Here is an 18,329-nt window from a genome sequence, read left to right as displayed (position 1 = left end):
GATGTTCATCTCGTTTGATGATTCTGTGCTTTAATCTGCTCAAAATAAGCTTAGACAGTGTATTATTTAAAGATGTGCCATAAAATTACACATCATATTAGAGTGTGCTGTGTTTTTAAGTCAGGCGATCCAGCAGTCTCTGTACATAGATTTTGCTAGAGAAACAGGGAAAAGATTCCCTAGGGTCTCTGTTGTCCTAACTCATGTTTCAGTAAAATCAGCACTATATTTTCAGCAGTAGAATTGATTGTCCCATTTTTCATCCTGTTAGTCTAGTTGGCCTTAGGAAAATATCTCCGCGCTCTCTCTATTATTAGTCTTTGTAACTTTATCAAAGCGCAGTTCCATTATTCTGACTCTTCCGTTATTGTATAAAGAAAAAGCTAACTCCCAGTATGTTCAAAAGCTGAATATTAGAGTCATCGCTGGGACATTCCTATTTCATTTCCAATGGCTGGGAACAGAATGATCGGATTGGTCCAGTGCCCTGGTGAGCAAAATGAGTGAGCTATAGGCCATCGATTTTCAGAGAATCTGAATTCAGTCTCTCCTGATAAGTATTAAAACTAGACTGGAATTTCTTTTCGTGATTGAGAAAGTGTTTCATGAATTTGTAATGCGTTCATTCATTCACCAAGTACCTATTGAGGCTTTACTAACTGCCAGTCCCTGTTGTGTTCGCTGAGCCTCCAGATGTCAGTGAATTAAGCTGACATGGCTGTGCCCTCAGGGAGGTTATCATTCAGACCATCAGCCTATTAAGGAACACCATGGACTTAAGAGGTGTAAGAACAGGGTGAGTAAATACTTAACCTAGCAGTTTGTTTGCAAAAGTAAACTCTGGATTTTAGCCCATTAATTCATCATTTTCATCTTCACCGTAAAATTGAGTGCTAATCATGTTCTATTCATGGGAACATTCTGGTTTACATAGAATTAAGGGTGCTTGGCCTTTGATTGCAGAGCCCCTACTTTTAAACAGAGTAAATATTAACTTAGGCCAGAATGAACTGTTTTGAAAACCAGTTTTAAAAGTGTAATTAGAATCAATCCTCATATTACACATAGTTTCTGGGGGGAATATAATTTGTAACCATGTAATATCGATATTGCTAACAGCATCTTTTGGTGACCCATTTTCTTATGCTGATTCAAATTGCCACACTTGTAAGTTTAACGGTAATTTCGTATATATCTCCATCCTTCGGTCGATATGGATGGTCTCTACTCCTGATTTAGTTGGGTCTACCCTGAGTAGAGAGACCATATTCTGACTGGGTGTCTGGAGGGTGTCCACTAGCCCCTGATGTCATTGGCTTTCAAGTTTTCTCTTTATTTTTTGGAACTTTTGCATAAATATTCTATGGCATTTTTAATTTTATTATTAAATTAATTGGCTAATATTATATAAATTTCAGGTGTACAACTGTATCATATGATGTCTGTATACTCTATTGTGTGCTCACCACCCTAAGCTTAACCTCCTTCTGTCACCATGTATTTGACCCCCTTTCCCATCTTCATCTCCTGCCAACCTCCTCCCCTCTGGTAACCACCATTCTGTTGTCTGTATCTGTGAGTTTGTTTTTTGTTTGTTTGTTCATTTGTTGTTTTTTGTTTTATATCCCACAGGTGAATGAAGTCATACAGTTCTTGCCCTTTTCCATGTGACTTATTTCGCTTAGCATGATATTATCAAGGTCCATCCATGTTGTCATAAATGGCAATATTTCATCTTTTTTATGGCTGAGTAGTATTTCACTGTGTGTAGGTACCACATCTTCTTTATCCAGTTATCCATCGAAGGGCACAGGTTCTTTCCCTGTCTTGGCTATCATGAATAATCACTATGCTCATTGCAGCAATCCAGTTTTTATCTTTAAATAAAGCAAATAGGAAGCAGATAAGATTGCTTTAACTCCGCCCATAGAGTTTCAGTAGCTGCAAAAGTCTCTGTAATGGAGCAGATGGCAGGTGACTGCAGTGGCTTGCATGCATGAGAGCAGACGTATGTTCTCTAGGACACCCCGCGGAAGGAGCAAGCTGTAGACAGGGAGAGGACATGGGGTTCAGTGTTTGCTTTTCTGCCTATTAATAGGTCATCTTACCTTTTTGGTAGAGGGACAATACCTGCTTTGCCACCCTTATGGGGTTGATATGAAGGGCGTTGATATGACGTATTGGACTTGAAAGTACTTTGTAAGCAAAAATTATATAGGTAGATGGGTAGTTTGCCTCCCTTTCTTGTGTCCCAAATAGGAACAATGAAAGAGCATAGTCCCTGGAATACAGCCTCCCATGTAAGCTTTAGAGGTGGCACGGGACCCTCTCTAAGAAGCCTCTTCATCTCCCCTCTGGGAATGCTCAGAGAGACAGCGGTGTTCCAAGGTTGTCTGCCTTTGGTATTGGTGTCATAAATGATCCCTTTTGAGCCACTAATCTGGCTCTTTTTTAATAAAGGAAATCTCTTTCCTATCGCACTGTTTTCAGCCTATTACACTGTACTTGGCGTGTTCCATGGGTTTGTAGAGCATGTAAGTGTACCTGAATGAACCTGCTCTACACAAGTCTCGACTGAGTTTTTCATATCATTTTAACACTTTAGAATAATGCAAATCTTCTCTCACTTTTATCAATGTGCTTCTTAGCATGTGTGAATAGTTTTAGGGTTTACAGCATGTTTTAGACATATGGAAGTCCTTGAATAGAAGTATCGATTTCTGGACTGGTTGTTAAACTAATCAATCATTTAGGCTAAAACTCTTCTACCCAAGAGTCAACTTTGGTAACTAAAACCAAGCCCTGAAACTTCAAAGAAAGGATACCAGCTCTGGCTGGTACCAGTAGGTGGTGCTGATGGTCACAGTGGTCCCTTTAGTCCCCGGCACTACAGCACCAGGTCCCTTTCATTGTCTGGTTCTTGTGTCTGTGCTTAGCTTTGAGTTATTTTAAGAATACTACTAGCCCATCATATCGGATAGGTGCAAAAGCAATGAGCATATTGATAGTGCTAGTAAGAAAAGGAATATGAAGATGAAAGAAGAAAATTAAGATAATAAGGGAAAAGCACGTGGTAAGAAAACAATGTTGAAGGAATAATTCTAAGGGACAAAGCATAACTCATACAATATGTGTGCCGTGTTGTTCCCATGCAGATGACAGTAATTAGCAAGTGATGGGGGAGAACTATTTGGTGAAATAGGCAACACTTTGGAATATAGGGGTTAGAAGAGCATATCCTATGCTCTGTGAGCCTGATGCTGATTCAGGAAACAACTGACAGTCTGCTCAGCAACGTAGAGACTGAGCACGGTGGAGGTGCAGCTGACCAAACCCTGGTCCAGAGCTCTGCTAGCTGCACAGGGCCAGGTCCTTCTGAAACAGACGTGTGGAGAGGCTCAGAGAGCAGCCAGCGTGGCTGAGCATTACCTACAGTACTCGAGGAGGTGGCCTGCCTCCTAATTTTCAACACAGAGGAAACTGATCCTTTTTGCAAAATGAGGATGTCCCACAGATCCTATATTATTGCAGGAAGGGAGAGTGAGCCTGTTTTTAAAGCTCACGGTCCTTATAGTGGAAATGTATTCAGAGACTGCAGGAATGAGCCCGTCAAGTTATCTTGGATCTTTGAATAGACAGACGCACACAAAACCTGGTGGAACAGTTCTAACCTGTTCCTAAACAAAGGAACTGGTTACTGTACTATTCTCTTTTAGATACAGAGCAGCTATGTGTTTTTTTATAATATTAAAATAAGGGAAAAAATGAGACAGAGTATGTAAGTAGCAACTGTGAAACCTGTAGGATTCGTTACTTTGCCAAGTAATAAGCATAAGAAATCTTTGACCTGCAACTTATATTCCTATCATTATAATGTCGACATAGTGGGAAAAGCATAAACTCTGGCACCAGCCGGCTGTGTGAGCTCAGTGAACCACTCAGCTCCTGTGAGATTCACCTTCTTCATCTGAACATCAGGCATGATGTTACCTGTCCATCAGAGATGTTGCCAGAAGTAAAAATAACACTCACTACATCACCAACGCAGTGCCTGGTCATAGCAGGCCTCTGGTGACTGGTAGCCATTCGTGGAATTGGCATCAACAGCACTGCCCATGATTCGTAAAAATTCTCAGCAGAGAGCCTGACAAGTGTGCCACCAGCGGCTGTGGCCAGTTTCATCAGCGAAGGTGGATTAAACTTGTGTAACAAATCGACCAGAAAGGCAATGGTCAGGACACAGTAGAAGTGAGTCTGTCTCCCTAATAGCATCCAGGATGGGGGTCTGGCTCGGGAGGGCTCAGCCATTCAGGGCTCGGGCTTTTGGCGGCTCTGCTGCCTTTAGTACCAGCATGGCCACCATCACAATTCCAGCCCAGAGGAAGGGGAAGTGGCCTGGGTGCTGGTGCAAAGGAGGCTCTAGGACCCGAATAGAGGTGGAAAATACCAGTTATCACCTGCATTGTACTGGAGATACCTTGTGCACATGGGCGCTCTGAGTGTGACCTGTGCCCTTGCACATGTGCCCGGCTACTGTGAAAAGGGGCAAAACTGAGGTAGCCGTACTGGCTCATTACGCAGCACAGTAAGTACCCTCAAGCACCCCTGCGCTCCATGCTGAATCTTGGTATCAATCTTCTGCTGCAAATATGCAGACAGTTTCTGATCTATGCCAAAACTCAGGAACGAGTCCTCAGTCACAAGGCGCGGGGTCACGGTAATACGGGTTCTGGGTGGCTATATCGGGCTCCACAGTCCCATGCTGGGACTTGGCCCAGACTCTGCTCTCAAGCCAGGGACAGGCTCACAGGGGCCTGTGTAACTGACCTGGCTTTAAGAGGCACCTGGTGTGATATGCCACCTCAGTCACGATGCCAGAGACGTTGGCACGTGGCTGCCAGGAATTACTCTAGGGAATCCAGGCAGTGGACCTGGGAACCCCACTAGCAGGAGTGGCCTCTTGGGAAATCCATCCAGATTAGCAGGCTGGGTAACGGGGTCAGGGGAGGAATGTGACCAGGCAGGGAAAGTGGGCAGGGTGCCCAGGCACCAAACTGGTATTCCAGGCATGCCTCCAGTCCCAGATGGGGCGCAAGGCGCATACAGTTAAAGGACAGAGACTAAGCATTTCTTTTTTCCCTTTCCTTTTAGTCTCACGCGAGGATATGTTTTTTATTGATTTTAGAGAGAGGAAGGGAGAGGGAGAAGAAAGAGAGAAAAGGAAACATCAATGTGAGAGGGAAACGTGGATGGGTTGCCTCCCATACTTGCCCTGCCTGCAACCTAGGTGTGTGCCCTGACCGAGAATCAAACCCGCAACCTTTGGTGTACAGAACGACGCCCCAGCTGACTGAGCCATCCGGCCAGGGAAAGACTAAACATCTCTGGTCTGACCTAAAGCAAGGCATGGATAGAGCAGGGACTGAGAGGGAAGAAGAGAATCTAGAGAAGTACTGTTGACATCTCGAAGTCATCCCAGGGACCCCAGGGCCTGCTGGGAGCAAGACGCAAACCTGCTTGTCCTGGGCAAGCCAGCAGCTCCTGGCTCTTGGGCACTAATTCACTTCTAAGCCCCACTGAGTGGGGGGCTGAGGCCTCGGGCTGGGTCGGCTCGGAACTCAGGTGCTGGTGAGAAACCAGTGGGTCAGTTGTGAGGGTGGGGGAGCCTTACGGCAGGTTGAAAGGGGGGAAACATTAACAGGTTATTTTCTGAAACCGCACTGCAGCTCTAAATGGTATAACAATGTTTCATTTAATTTTTAGTCACCCTCCAGTTCCTCAAGAAATATTCAACAAATGTTGGCAGATTCTATCAATCGCATGAAGGCATACGGATTTCACCAGGTAAAAAGATTTACGTTCTGTCTTCAGGGGCTAAATGCATCACCGTTTCCACTAATGTTTCACAAGTTGGGGTATCAGTCTCATGCAGAAATGAAATTAAGCAGATAATGCGAAATCTGTGTTTAAAAGCTTGCGAGCGTAGCTATTCATCTGTGCCTGTTTTATCTGGAGTTGAAAAGTCTTGAGTGTCATGGAAAGAACAGATGCCAAGGCAGAGCTGCTAGACTCCTCAGGAAGGTCTAAAACGAGGCGATATCCTGGGCTGCTACGAACACCCAGGGAAGACAGATTTCAGAGAATGGTAAATAAGGCATAGACTTGGCAGAAATAGTGAATTCAGACTAAGCTCCTCACATGTTCATTGTTTCTATGAGCCTGTCCCTTCACGGTGACCACCCTCTTGCACCACCCACGTCCACTGTGCCAGAGCTCCTCTGGGTGCCCGGATCTCTCTCCCATCCAGCAAGATGTGATCTTCCCTACATTGTGCTAGGTTGGAATGACATCATGCATTGCTCACAATCAATGAGGCATAGACTGGCACTTGAAAATGTAGTAGGATTTGACCTGCAGAGAGTCTGAGAAAGCAGGGTCAGATATGAGGCTGTAAAGAGAAGATTCCGAGTGACCACAGGCCTGGGATGGGGCTGTGGTGGAGGCTGGCCCCAGGGCCTGCATTCCTGTGGACAGTGCAATCAATTGTCTGATTCCTCTGTAGGGACGTACATGAACTTGGCTAATTCACACATCTGAGACTTCAAGAAATCATGGTGAAGTTTTAGAGCTGTAGTCCTGCAGGTATAATATGTATCTCTTTCTAAAACAGCAGCGATAGAATATCTAAAGGAATTTTTCAGTCACACTGCCCGGGGTACATTATATTATTTTAAATGAGGACAGGTGAGAAAGACAAAGGATCTGTGTCCATTCAGCCACCATTTAATGAGTTTCCCCCATGTGCTAGGCACTGTTATGGGCATTGGAGACACACTGAACAATACAGTTAAAAGCCCTGCCCTTGGGAAGCTTATATTCCAGTTGGGGAAGACAGACAATAAACATTTCTATGAAGTCAGGTGGTCATTAGTGGTGTGGAAGAAAAGAAGGCAGGATAAGGGAGCTGAGGAATGCTGGGAGGGTGGGAATTGGTTTCTTAGGTTGATGGTCAGAGAAGGCTGCTCTGAGAAGGTGATATTGGAGTAGAGACCTGAAGAAATGAAGGAGGGAGCTATGTGGATAGCTGGGGCAAAGTATGTTCCCGGCAGAGGGAACAGCAAGTATGAAGGCACAGAGGCTCACTCGACATGGTCAAGGCAACGGCAGAGAGCTCAGTAAGTGAGAGGAGAGATAAGGGCTGAGAATCATATAGACGCTTAAAAGGAATTTGGTATCTGGGTGTTGTTTCAGGCCATGGTGATAGATGAGATCATCTAGAGAGGGAGTTTGAGTGGAAAAGAGAAGTGGTCTGAGGTTGGAGGCCACATCGGTGTTTAGACTTGGCTGAGGTTTCCTGTCTTTAAAATAAGGCAGGTGGACTAGATCAGTGGTTCTCAACATTTTTAGGTGTGAGACAGCCAGACTCTCACAGTGTTCACTTCTTCTCACGAGAATACCCAAGGCCCTGTGCCATCTCATTCCTTCTCTAGAACTTAAGAAATCACATCAGAATTCAAGAGAATGACTGAGCAGGTCACCTGCCAAGCTCCTCTGTAGAGCAAAGGTAATAAAACAGGGCCGTCCCACTTCAGGGGCCTCAGAGAGGGTCTCATGAGGAACTGGTCAGCAGGCCGGGACGCGGGGCTGTCTGTAGGAGCCGTTTGGACAGCTGGAACTGCCCCTCTCGGTCTCCACACCTGAGCCCGGGCCCCTGGCCCATGCCCATCCCCAGCCCTGCTGCCTCCTCGCCCCCTGGCCTTCGCCTGGACTTTCCCATGCCCGGCTCACGGTCCCCATCCTGGGCCTACATGCTTCCAGCGAAATACAGTACTTCTAAAGAGGAGATGATAATTTTCTAAATAGAGAAGGTAAAGATCACCCTGTAAAGATTTGCTAAATGTAAATTTTCTGGAGGAATTCTTAGAGAAACTCAGAAGTTAAGTTTTCTAGCTGCTTTGAATAAATACAGTGGTCAGGGCCAGATCTCACTTGCTATTACTCCATGAAACTCATTAATTTTGTTCCCTTCCCCGCTGTGCCCATACATAATTACACTGTAGATTAAAAAGAAATACAATTTACTAAATACAGCGACGGAGAGTGAAGCCCAGTCGGCCTTCCTGCCACCCCAGTTTGCGTCACGCCTTAGCTAACCAGGCTTCTCTTTAGCTCGCCAAGTGGAAAATTCAGTTTTCTTACAAGTACTCAGAGGCTGGAGCCAAATAAACAAAGTGCATTTTAGGTCTCAGTGATTTGAGGTGTTAGTTTCTCTTTAGTTAAAAACTCATTCCCTTGAATGTTCTTAATGCTACAGAACTGTACACTTCAAAATGGTTAAGATGGTGAACTTTATGTTATGTATATTTTTACCACAGAAAAACCCCTGAATTCCTTTTTAAGGGAAGGCTCATGTTTCTTATTTTATATTTTCCATTCTCAAAGAGGATACTTTTAAAAAATATTTGTTTTATTTTCTTCAAACAGAACAAAATATCCTTTTTGAGCCACCTAAAACCATGTGCAAGTATCGCGTTTTCAGACACAGGTTCAAGGGCACGTGGAGACGCACTGAGACTGCTGTGGGAAGTGCCGTTATTCTGTGGGACCGTCAGGAACTGTAGTATTTAACCGGCTAAATGAAACAGTGTTTACACACGACCTCAGGGAACTCCATTTAAAGCAGAGAAGTGCTATGTCTGAGAAAAAGGAATATTTATTGAATTCTTACTTTCTGTTACACTCTGTGCAGGGCACTTTAACAAAATTATTTAGCCCTCCTTATAACCCTCTGAAATATTCTGAATTTTCTAATTGGACTCGGGGAGCCAGCCTGAGAGGTTTAGTGCCCCGCTGTGGGGGTGCACAATCGGATGGCGCTGAGCCGGCTCCGGTGCGGGGTGCCACTCAGGTGCCCCCGGGCCAGCGGGCAGTCAGGGGGGCCTGCAGCCCCGCTCTGCAGGAAAACGGCCACAGTAGCCCACAGGTGTTTGTTTCTGGTTTTTTAAACAGAAGAAAGAACCCACGAAGAAAACACAAGATGAGGAAATAAAACATATAGATGAAGAGAGAACCAAGCAGATTTATAAGAGCTGGAAAGAAGATTCGGAGTGGCAGGCATCTCGTGAGTACCCAGGGGCCTCTCTAAGCTGAATGGCTCACGAAATAAAGTGATCTGTCTACAAAGCACTGAAAGGGGTCGTTGAGAGATGTTTTAACACCAGGTATTATCCAAAGGCTTACGAGCCACTTATTAGCAGAAAGATTCTCAATTCATCTTTGAACCATCAAAAAATGATTACGTGTGTACGTGATAGGATGCTATATAGCTATGGGAAAAAGCAGGTTTCCAACGAGTGTTTTATGACCTGGGAATATGTGTATATCTTCTTTAGCTTGGAGAAGAAAAATTATTATAAAATAGTATGCAAATTATCTCTATTTTCAAATGTCTAAATATATGTAAAGGAATAGAACTAGAAGACTATTAACATGTTAACGTTCGAGAGATGGGGTTGAGGATCACTTATTTGAATTCTGTAATTCTTGTTACTCTGTAATTTTCTAAAATTCCAACAGTGAATACATCTTAACTTTGTAATCAGAAGAACACACGAATAGCAGGCATCCTTCCCAACCCTATGACCGACCCTGACACCTTTTTTAATTAGCACAGCCGGAGAGAAACCCCTCGGAGAGAAGTCAGTGCAGGTGAAGGCAGAGCAGAGGTGCCCGAGGATGCTTAGTGAATGCAGGTTTGCAATGGGACCAGGGTTTCCATCCGACTCAGACAGAGGCCTAACTGCCAGATCAGCCCTGCGGCAGCTGGAGGAAGAGGAGTGGCAGTGTTTGCAAGATGCTGAGAATCCTAAATCGATCTTCAGTTCTATCACAAGGAACACCATTAAAAGAACAGCTTTTGTGAAAAGAAAATATTTGCCAGATCCAATCACTTCTATGCGGTGAAATCCTAGCATAATGGAACATCTTTGGCATCTCTTTGAAGTAAAAAATAACAGGATTTGACTAATGATGCCTGAAATGTAAATACACTCAAGAAAAGTTATTCTTACATCCTGCATTAGAGTCCTTTAATATGTTGCTGAAACAAAAGCAAAATAAAACAATAAGCCCTCTATTTACGAAGCAATAGGCAGAGGCAGCCTTGGGTACTTTCGTGTGGACCAGCCCGGTCTGATTGCCTGTGGTACGCATCGCGTTACTTTTTGGTCTGACAGGAGGATTCACAGTAGGTTCGGCTCACAGTGGGCTCTGAGTGTGGCTGGCGAGGAGCCTCACTGCCTGGCCACCCCCTGCACAGCCTGAGCCACTGACGAGTCCTGACAGCTGGATTGTGCTCAGGACCGGGGCACCAGGCATCCCGAGCTCCTATCTGTGTGAAGGGCTTGTCACCTCTTATTATTCAAAGAGCCCCCCCAGCTGGAATCCTCACTCGGGCGGTGACCCATCACTTAGTCTTGCCAACTGCAGGAAATGGTCCCTCATTTCCATCCTGTCCCCCGCTCCTCTTCTCTCTCCCCCTCTCAGAAAGTCCCCCGACTCCCACATGATGTGCAGACCCTACCCGTCTGAGTAATAGGCCCGAGTGATTGTCCCTCAGCATCGGCAGACACCAGCCTGCTCTCCAGCTGCGGTGCTGAATCTTCTAACCATCTCTAGGGGCTGGCGAGGGCCTCTCTCAAACCTTGTGTTTTTCTAGTGCGAAAATCCAAAGCAGCTGATGAGAGGAGACGCTCCTTGGCTAAACAAGCACGGGAAGACTACAAGAGGTTGTCCCAAAAAGGCAGAAGTGGTGAGGGGCCGCAGAGCCCCCCAAGTGTCCCAATGAAACCAAAGAGACCCCCCCTCCCACCCAAGCCGAAGTTCCTAAACCCAGCGGAATACCCTCCGAAGCCGTGCAGGTAAGAAGCCACGCAATTGGAGAGAAAAAGGGACATCTGTAATATTTTAAACAATAATGAAATTTAAAAAAAAAAGCCACGCAGATGGCCTTAAGAGTAAGGGCTGAAATGAGCTGAGTAACTAAATTCAGCCTCTCCTCTAAGACTGTCTTCCATTCATCCCCTTATCTGTAAAACATGCACAGTTGTTATAATTAATACACCCAGTAACTTTGTGAAGATGCACCTTGAGTTCACTGACTTCCCGTGCCACTAGCCGGTCCCCACCTGGTGGCAGCAGGCGAGCCAGTGAAGGGACAAGAGGACACAACTACAGTTCCATGATCTTAGTAGCGAAAGAATATCAAAGCAGGGACCTAAGAGGTTGCTGACACTCCCGTCATGGGTAGAGCTACACTTTCACTGCTCGGGAGTCAGGGTTTGGTGGCCACTCTCACTCGGATACGTAGGCACGTTCACGTGTTGAGGATTTGGAAATGTTCCTTTACTGAATGAATGAATTTGATTGTTGACGATGGTACTTTTGCCTCCTAGGTTGTGGGGGATTTAGGCAAAACAACTCCTGAACAAAAAGTACCATAATATCACAGCAGAAACCCACTATAAAATTATTTTCTCCTGGTTGTTGACATACGACTATTTCATATTCTGATAGAGAGACAACATGTAAAACAACCTGGAGAAATCAAATACTGACTGAATGAAACAGAGCTTTCTATAAAGCCTTGCCTTCTGAAATAAAAACTAAAAATACTTCTCTGTTGTGAGAATGGAGAAGTAAAAAACAAACAAAAACTTCCTTTGCTCGGAGTCAGTAGTTATCGTCAAGGTTTTGTCCTGATGGGGATATGACCTCAGAGGCAATACCAAGGTGGGCCTTTCCTACTGTGATTATTTCTGCTCACTCAACGGAAAAGGTTCCATTTGGGGACTAAATGACCATGTTCTACAAAGTGACAGTTTGGGGAATGACTTTTTTCTTATGGACAACAAAACAAGGAAGCTAATCCGGAAGCAGGTCTCCTGGCAGTTCTGTGACCGAGTCACCGACGTTTGCTCCTGCCTGGGGCCTGGCCGGCACCCGAGTTGTCTGTGAGCAGTGGCCAAGGACCCGGTGGGGTGGGGAGTACTGCTCCTGTTCTCCAGGCTCTTCCAAGGGTGGGAGGATGACCTGTGCCCTCACCTGCAGTATTTTTAGAGCACAGTGTATGGGATTGACAACAACGAAGGTGGCCTTTCATAATTCTTGCTTTAAGCTCATTTAGCTCATTCTTTCAGATTTAAGACACTTGCATGAATTGCTTCCTGTGAGGCAGCCAGACAGGATGGATTCAGGGCTGGCTCTTTAAACAGTGATGACCAAGGTCACCTAGGTGCCGGCCCAGAAAAACAGAGACCGGCTGTTCTTGAAGTTTTTCCCTTGATCTCCAAAGACTCCTCGAGAAAAAAAAAAAACTAATTTGAAAACTAATAAGAGCATTTATTATGTAATCTCATGTATGTACAGTGCATGCTCCCAGGAAAGTCAAATATTATAGGCTATTTTCTCCAAAATGGTAATGTATGCATGTAGATGCGTATGTACGTGTATATATGTCCATCTGACATGTCACATGCAACTCATGGTAGCGTATGTTACCATAAAAAGCATAAATAGCCATAACATTAATTTATCATGACAGGGCATTCCAGTTGCTCATCCAAACTTGTTGTTGTTGTTTTTGCATTGGAATCTGCTCAAAATAGTGGGCTCTTGCGTGGGAGTTGGAAATATGTTTGCTACATTCAGTGGTACTTTGTAATGGAAATTGACTTCATTCCAGAACCTAAGTTCTGCTACGGAATTGATTTCCAAAGGCTTCTGCTGCCTCTATCTTTTTCTTCCCAATCTCAAAAACATTCTTCACCTCTAACTTGTGTTTCTCAGACTGTCTTCTAACAGAACTAAACCTCTTCAGAGTGTGGGAGAGAAGAAACCAAGTCAGGGAGGTGAGTGGATAGAGAAAGAAGAGAAAATTGAATAATGAAAATGTTAGGAAAGAAGTTTATTTTATTGCATTTGAGTTACTGTGTTTGCAAGGATATGCTCTCCAGGAAAACAGTGCTGGGAGTGTTTCACCTTTTAATGCTTATTTTCTCAAGTTTTCATTGGGAGTTAATGGAGCTTCTAATTCATACAAAAAAATAAATTAAAATCTATGTGTTAACACAGCATTAGCTCAGACCCAAGACTAGCCCTGTAGGACTAGAAGGACAAGTGACAGGATCATGTTCCTTCCTATTGTCTGCTATTGAGGAGCTGGGGCATTGTGCAGATGTGCAACCTCCCGTTAGCTCAGCCCATGTGATTAGATCGTTAAATGTCTATAATTCTCATTTCTCTCTCTCTGTCCCTCTCCCTTTCCTCTCTCTGGGGCAAAAGTAGGTTTACAGTTGTTCTTTGGAAAATAATACAATAGTTAATAAATAATAAGAATAAACTCTGTTTTGCATACACACAACTATATATATATATATATATATATATATATATATGGAAGGCATTATTTTCAAATTAGTTAAACTAACTTGATAAATGGTCCTATAAATAACAGAAATCAGGGAGTGACAAGGACAGTACCCGGCTCTGCCCAGGAGGACATCGTCCGGTGGTTTAAAGAGGAGCAGCTGCCCCTGCGAGCCGGCTACGAGAAAGCGTCCGACACCGTCGCCCCCTGGTTCCACGGTGAGTGCAGGAGGTCCCTCTAGAGAACCTCCCGACGGTGGAGGCCAGGCCGGCCCCAGCCAGGCAGGAAGGCCGGGCTTCCTCTGCGTTGGGCGGCCGAGGACAGTTTTCAAAGGTTCCTCCGTGAGCTACATGCTTGTGACTCTTCAGGCACTGTGGGTTGATTTGTCGCCACAGATGAAGCACTGGGGGGGGGGGGAGGCGGCACTGGGGCTCCTGACTGTGTGACTCCCGCACACTCACCGCCTTCCCCGCGGGCCCCTGAGGACTCAGCTGGCTGCTGGCACCGCGGGCGGGGCAGCGGGCAACAGTCAGAACGTCAGCTGTCCAGTTACTTGGGTGACCTTGGGCAAATCATCTTCTCTGTAGTAAATCAATTTGTCTGAGCTTCATTTTCCTCTTCTTTTAAATGAAGGAGTTAACTTGTGATCTTGAACTGCAAAATTCTGTGCTTTTGATTTTTGTTTCCAGTCCGCAGGGAAGACCGCACAGTGGGTTTGTTATAAACGATTTCTTTATTTGACCCTAGAAACTTGATTAATTCAAGCTCCCATGTACCCAGCTCACATTTCACTGACCTCTCAGTTTCTTGGATTTCAAGAAAAGAAAGTGCTGTGTGTTTTTTCATTTGTTTTGTTTTTTGCCTCAGTTGGCTTCTTAAGTCTGGGGTTAAATTGGACCAGTTGGCTCGACGTACAACAAAAGTGCTTTAAGCAAACCAAGTTCCCTCACAGAGCGTGCTTGTCCTAACGGGTATCTTAGTTGCAGTGATGTTTAGGGCTTCTCCCTTTTAAGCAGTATCATCTCACACCTAAATATATCTACAAAAATAAGCTCCCAAACATATAACATGGCAAACTCTTCTAAAAAGAACACAATTATTTGTGGCAGGCTCTCTGCTAAAGGGCTGCTTTTGCAGTTAGAATGTTACGGCCGAACTGTCTGGTTTTCCTGGAAAATACTTGTTTTTTGACAATTCAGGCTTTTAGAAGATCCATTCCCAGAGGAGCTCCCCTTCCATCCAGGAGAGGTCATAAGCCTCCTTCCTTCCCATTTAGCTTTAAAGACATTGGGAGAAAGAGTGACAACAGTGTCCAAAGACACATAGAACACGGTCAGTTACATGTTCGTCATGGCTCCCCCCGCTTGCCTCAAATTGCCTATTTTATTTTCCTTTTTAAGGTAAGAACTGGGGAAATCAGCCACTTTGTAGTTTCTGTGTCATTGGGCAGAAGATGCCATCATCCCCAATGACAGGTGTGGTAGTTTAACTGCAGGGAGTGAGAAATTGAAAATGTCGGTTGATGTTATTAGGAATCCTGGTACTTTAACAGGCAGTTCTTCTTGAAACTATTTGTTAAAAGCTAGGAAGACACAGTTGGGCTAAAAATCCAGCTGGAACTTTGGTTTAAAAATAAGACTCTTGAGTTATACGTATAAAAACTTATTAGTTGCTTTGCTATTGATTTATTTTCATTTATACAAATATTTATCATAGGCATAAGCAAAATAAATAACATAGAGTAAAATGTATATAAATATAATAAATACACAGCCACATAGTCACTATAAATTGTTGTCTTCAGTTTTAGGAAAACAAATTTCACGTATTTCTGTGATAAAGAGGGATCGCATCTTATCTTTTTGAAGTGTGATTGTTTATCAGGAACCCTGTTTTGAAATATTGGGATGGAAGCCCTTCTCTATTGGTTGACTATCTTCCTTTCATTGTCATAAGTTACCCTTTTCAAGCTACTGCTTTGGTCACCTAACTTTTCACTCCACAGAAGTTCATATTTTCACCCGTTTCTCTTAATTAGCTTTCGATAAGGATGGGCATGGATGGGAGAGGACACGGGAAGTGAAGATTCTGGATCGCTAGTTTGTGGGGCTCGGTGGAAGGCGGCCTATCAATTGAGAGGAGGAACATCGGAGGCTGAGGAAACTTGGGGAAGGGGAGAAGAGAAGAGGGAAGAGCCCATTTGGGATGAGATGAGTTTGAAGTGTCTTTGGGACAGTCATGTGAAAATACCCATTTAGCAATTGGCTTAATGGATCAGTGATGGAGATAACAGATTGGAGTTGTCAGCACATAATTAAAAGCATGAGGGGATGAGATTTTCCAGAAGTGAGTTGAGAAGAAGGATAGGAGAAGACAAAAATCCCAGGGATCCCCAATGTTCAGGGCAATGACAGAGAAGAGCAGAGAGCCCCGATCTCTGTCTCAGGTCTCCTTTCCCACTTGGGGTCATAATGAAGCAAAATGGTGTTCAGCTTGGAAATATCCTGCCATGGGTGCATGCTCTGTGATGCCAGTTTTGTAATCGGTGAAATGGGTATTGCCTCTGAACTCCTAGATGTAGGAGCTTGATGAAAAAATCCCACGTGCAGGAGAGATCCTGGAATGAAGTGCTAAACTCACCTTCCTGAGCTGCTTTTTATGATCTCCAGCAAATCTAAATATGCAAACTCTCCCCACATCTACTTCTCCCTCGTCAAGAATTACAGCTTTTTTATAGACCACAGGTCCCAACTTTCACTGGACTTTTGGTCCCACTGGTTAAGTGGGACGTGTGGGAGAACACATGGAAAAGATTCTCAAGTTCTCTTTCATGTTTTATTAGTTTTTCTTAGAACCAAAGCACATTTCTCATTTTCATGTGGGTCATTTTGGTGTTGGGACCCAGATGGAATAATGCAGAGGCTTGCTGGCCATCTCTTGGCTGCTTCCTGTAGTGGGTTGGAGGCCAGGGACCTAATTGCAGGACATATGCATTTCCCTGGTCACTTTTCCACCTGCCCCATGGGAACGACCACCCTGCAGATCCATAGCCCAGCGTACCACACTGTGCAAGCACAGAATCACAAAAAACACATGGAAGCCCCAAGAGTTTTGACAGAGGCCTTGTGAAGGAATTTTATAGTTGGTATTTTTATGATTTCTTTAATATTCTGCAAATTAATGTTAGTTAATTTGGGTATTTTATACTCAATCATTTAGGAGGACTGTTGGGAATACTGCCGTGTATCTTGCTTGGATCCTTCAATGGGAAAGAGATCTGGACTTTATCCTGAATAGCCAGGATAATCTATGTTGATCCCTCATTTGGCCTCTTGTATCAGCCTCTTAACTGGTCTCCACCTCCACACAGTCAGGCTGCAATCAGAGTAAGACCCAAGCTCCCCCTGTGGCCCACGAGAGCTTGCTTATTCTGGCCCTGCTGATTGATCCAGGCTTGTCTCCAACCACACTCCCTGCCTTGCTCACTGCTCTGCACCGCGTGTCCCTTCTGATGCTGACACACCACACTGTCCCTTCCTAAGTGCCTTGGTAGTTGCTCTTAACATTGCTCTTCTGATGGCCAGCTTCCTAAGGGACTGGCTCACATGACTTTGGAGGCTAGCTGGGTCCCAAATCTGCTGGGTAGGCTGGCAGGCTGGAGACTCAGGGAAGAATGGCAGCTTGAAGTCAAAGGTTGTCTGCTGGCAGATTTCCTTCTTGCTCGCTCGTTTCCTAGCCTGTGATTTGTCATTTAACTTTTTGGCACATTTTGAAGCATAGAAAATTTTCACTGCAGTGAGGTTGAGTTTAGCTCTGTTTCCTTTGTGGCTTTGACTGGTGGTATAATACATAACCCACCTGTAATTTATTTTTTATGTGATATGCAGTATAGAAACCTAATTTATTCCTTTTCATACAAGTGGCCAGTTTTCCCAAGATCGTTCATTAAATAGCCCTTCTTTCCTTCACTGACTTACACTGCTCTATCTCTGTTGCATGCCAAGATCCTGTATGTGCGGGTTACTATATACTTATGGTAAGTCTCTTTATCTAAGAGGGCAAGTTCCCCCTCCTCTTGCTTCCTTGAAATTGTCTTAATGACCCCTTTATATACTCACATGACTTTTAGGGCAACATGTCAAGTTTTAAAAACTTTGTTGGGATTTTGAGTAGAATTACATTGAATTTGTAGATTAATTTGAAGAGATGATTGCCATCTTTATGTTATGTATCTTTTTATCCATGAACATGGTAAATCCTTATATTTATTTTAAATTGTTAAGTAAATTCCGCATGCAAGACTTGTATTTTTTTAAAAAAGCAAACTAGATTTAGTCCTGTGTAGTTATAATTATTTCTATTTGGGATTTTAAAAAATTACATAATTGGTGGTTGTTGGTGTAGGGAAATTACGTTTTTATATATTTATCTTGAATCAAGTCACACTGTTAAAGTCTCTTAGTGATTTTAGTTGTCTGTGTTGCAGCTATAATTTTTTGAGATCCTAATATGTGCCAAGCATTATATTGAGCACTTTAAAGGAGGTCATTTTTACTCTTACTTTATAGAATAAGAACCTAGGAACTAAGATGTTAAGTTCTTTTCCAGGCTTCTACCACTAGTGGTGGCAGAGTCAGTATTCAGGCCCAGATCTATTTAACCTCAAAGCCACAGCATTTCTGAGTTATTTCAGGTCTCTCAGGGTCTGTTTATCTTCTTCTGTGCAAAAAATAGTTCTCCTGGGCCTGTCGTGGAGCTCACCTTCACTTTAGAGGGGTGTAGAGCTGTGCTGTCCAATATGGTAGCTATTCGCTATATGTAGGTCTTTACATCAAAATGAATTAAAATTAAAGAAAATGAAAAGTTAAGTTCCTCAGTCATACTGCCCACATTTCAGGGGCTC

The 18,329-nt window shown here is 44.0% G+C and overlaps 1 protein-coding gene across 4 annotated transcripts in view; it reads left to right on the top strand.

Annotated features, from left to right (window-relative positions):
* SH2D4A (SH2 domain containing 4A) overlaps nucleotides 1–18,329 on the top strand; it is a 40,341-nt gene that overhangs the window by 16,840 nt on the left and 5,172 nt on the right. For 3 of the 4 annotated variants that reach the window (XM_087814208.1, XM_087814206.1, XM_087814207.1), the window contains 4 exons: nucleotides 5,764–5,844; nucleotides 9,010–9,121; nucleotides 10,718–10,919; nucleotides 13,514–13,644. In XM_087814208.1, coding sequence (XP_087670334.1) covers nucleotides 5,764–5,844; nucleotides 9,010–9,121; nucleotides 10,718–10,919; nucleotides 13,514–13,644 — 526 coding nt within the window. The remainder of the gene's footprint in view (nucleotides 1–5,763; nucleotides 5,845–9,009; nucleotides 9,122–10,717; nucleotides 10,920–13,513; nucleotides 13,645–18,329) is intronic. The other variant, XM_087814209.1, reaches the window with a different exon arrangement.

Source organism: Miniopterus natalensis, chromosome 2, assembly GCF_054644295.1.
Source record: "Miniopterus natalensis isolate mMinNat1 chromosome 2, mMinNat1.hap1, whole genome shotgun sequence".
Classification (NCBI taxonomy): domain Eukaryota; kingdom Metazoa; phylum Chordata; class Mammalia; order Chiroptera; family Miniopteridae; genus Miniopterus; species Miniopterus natalensis.
The sequence above is the reverse complement of the archived record's forward strand: the minus strand, read 5'-3'. Positions and strand labels throughout refer to the sequence as shown.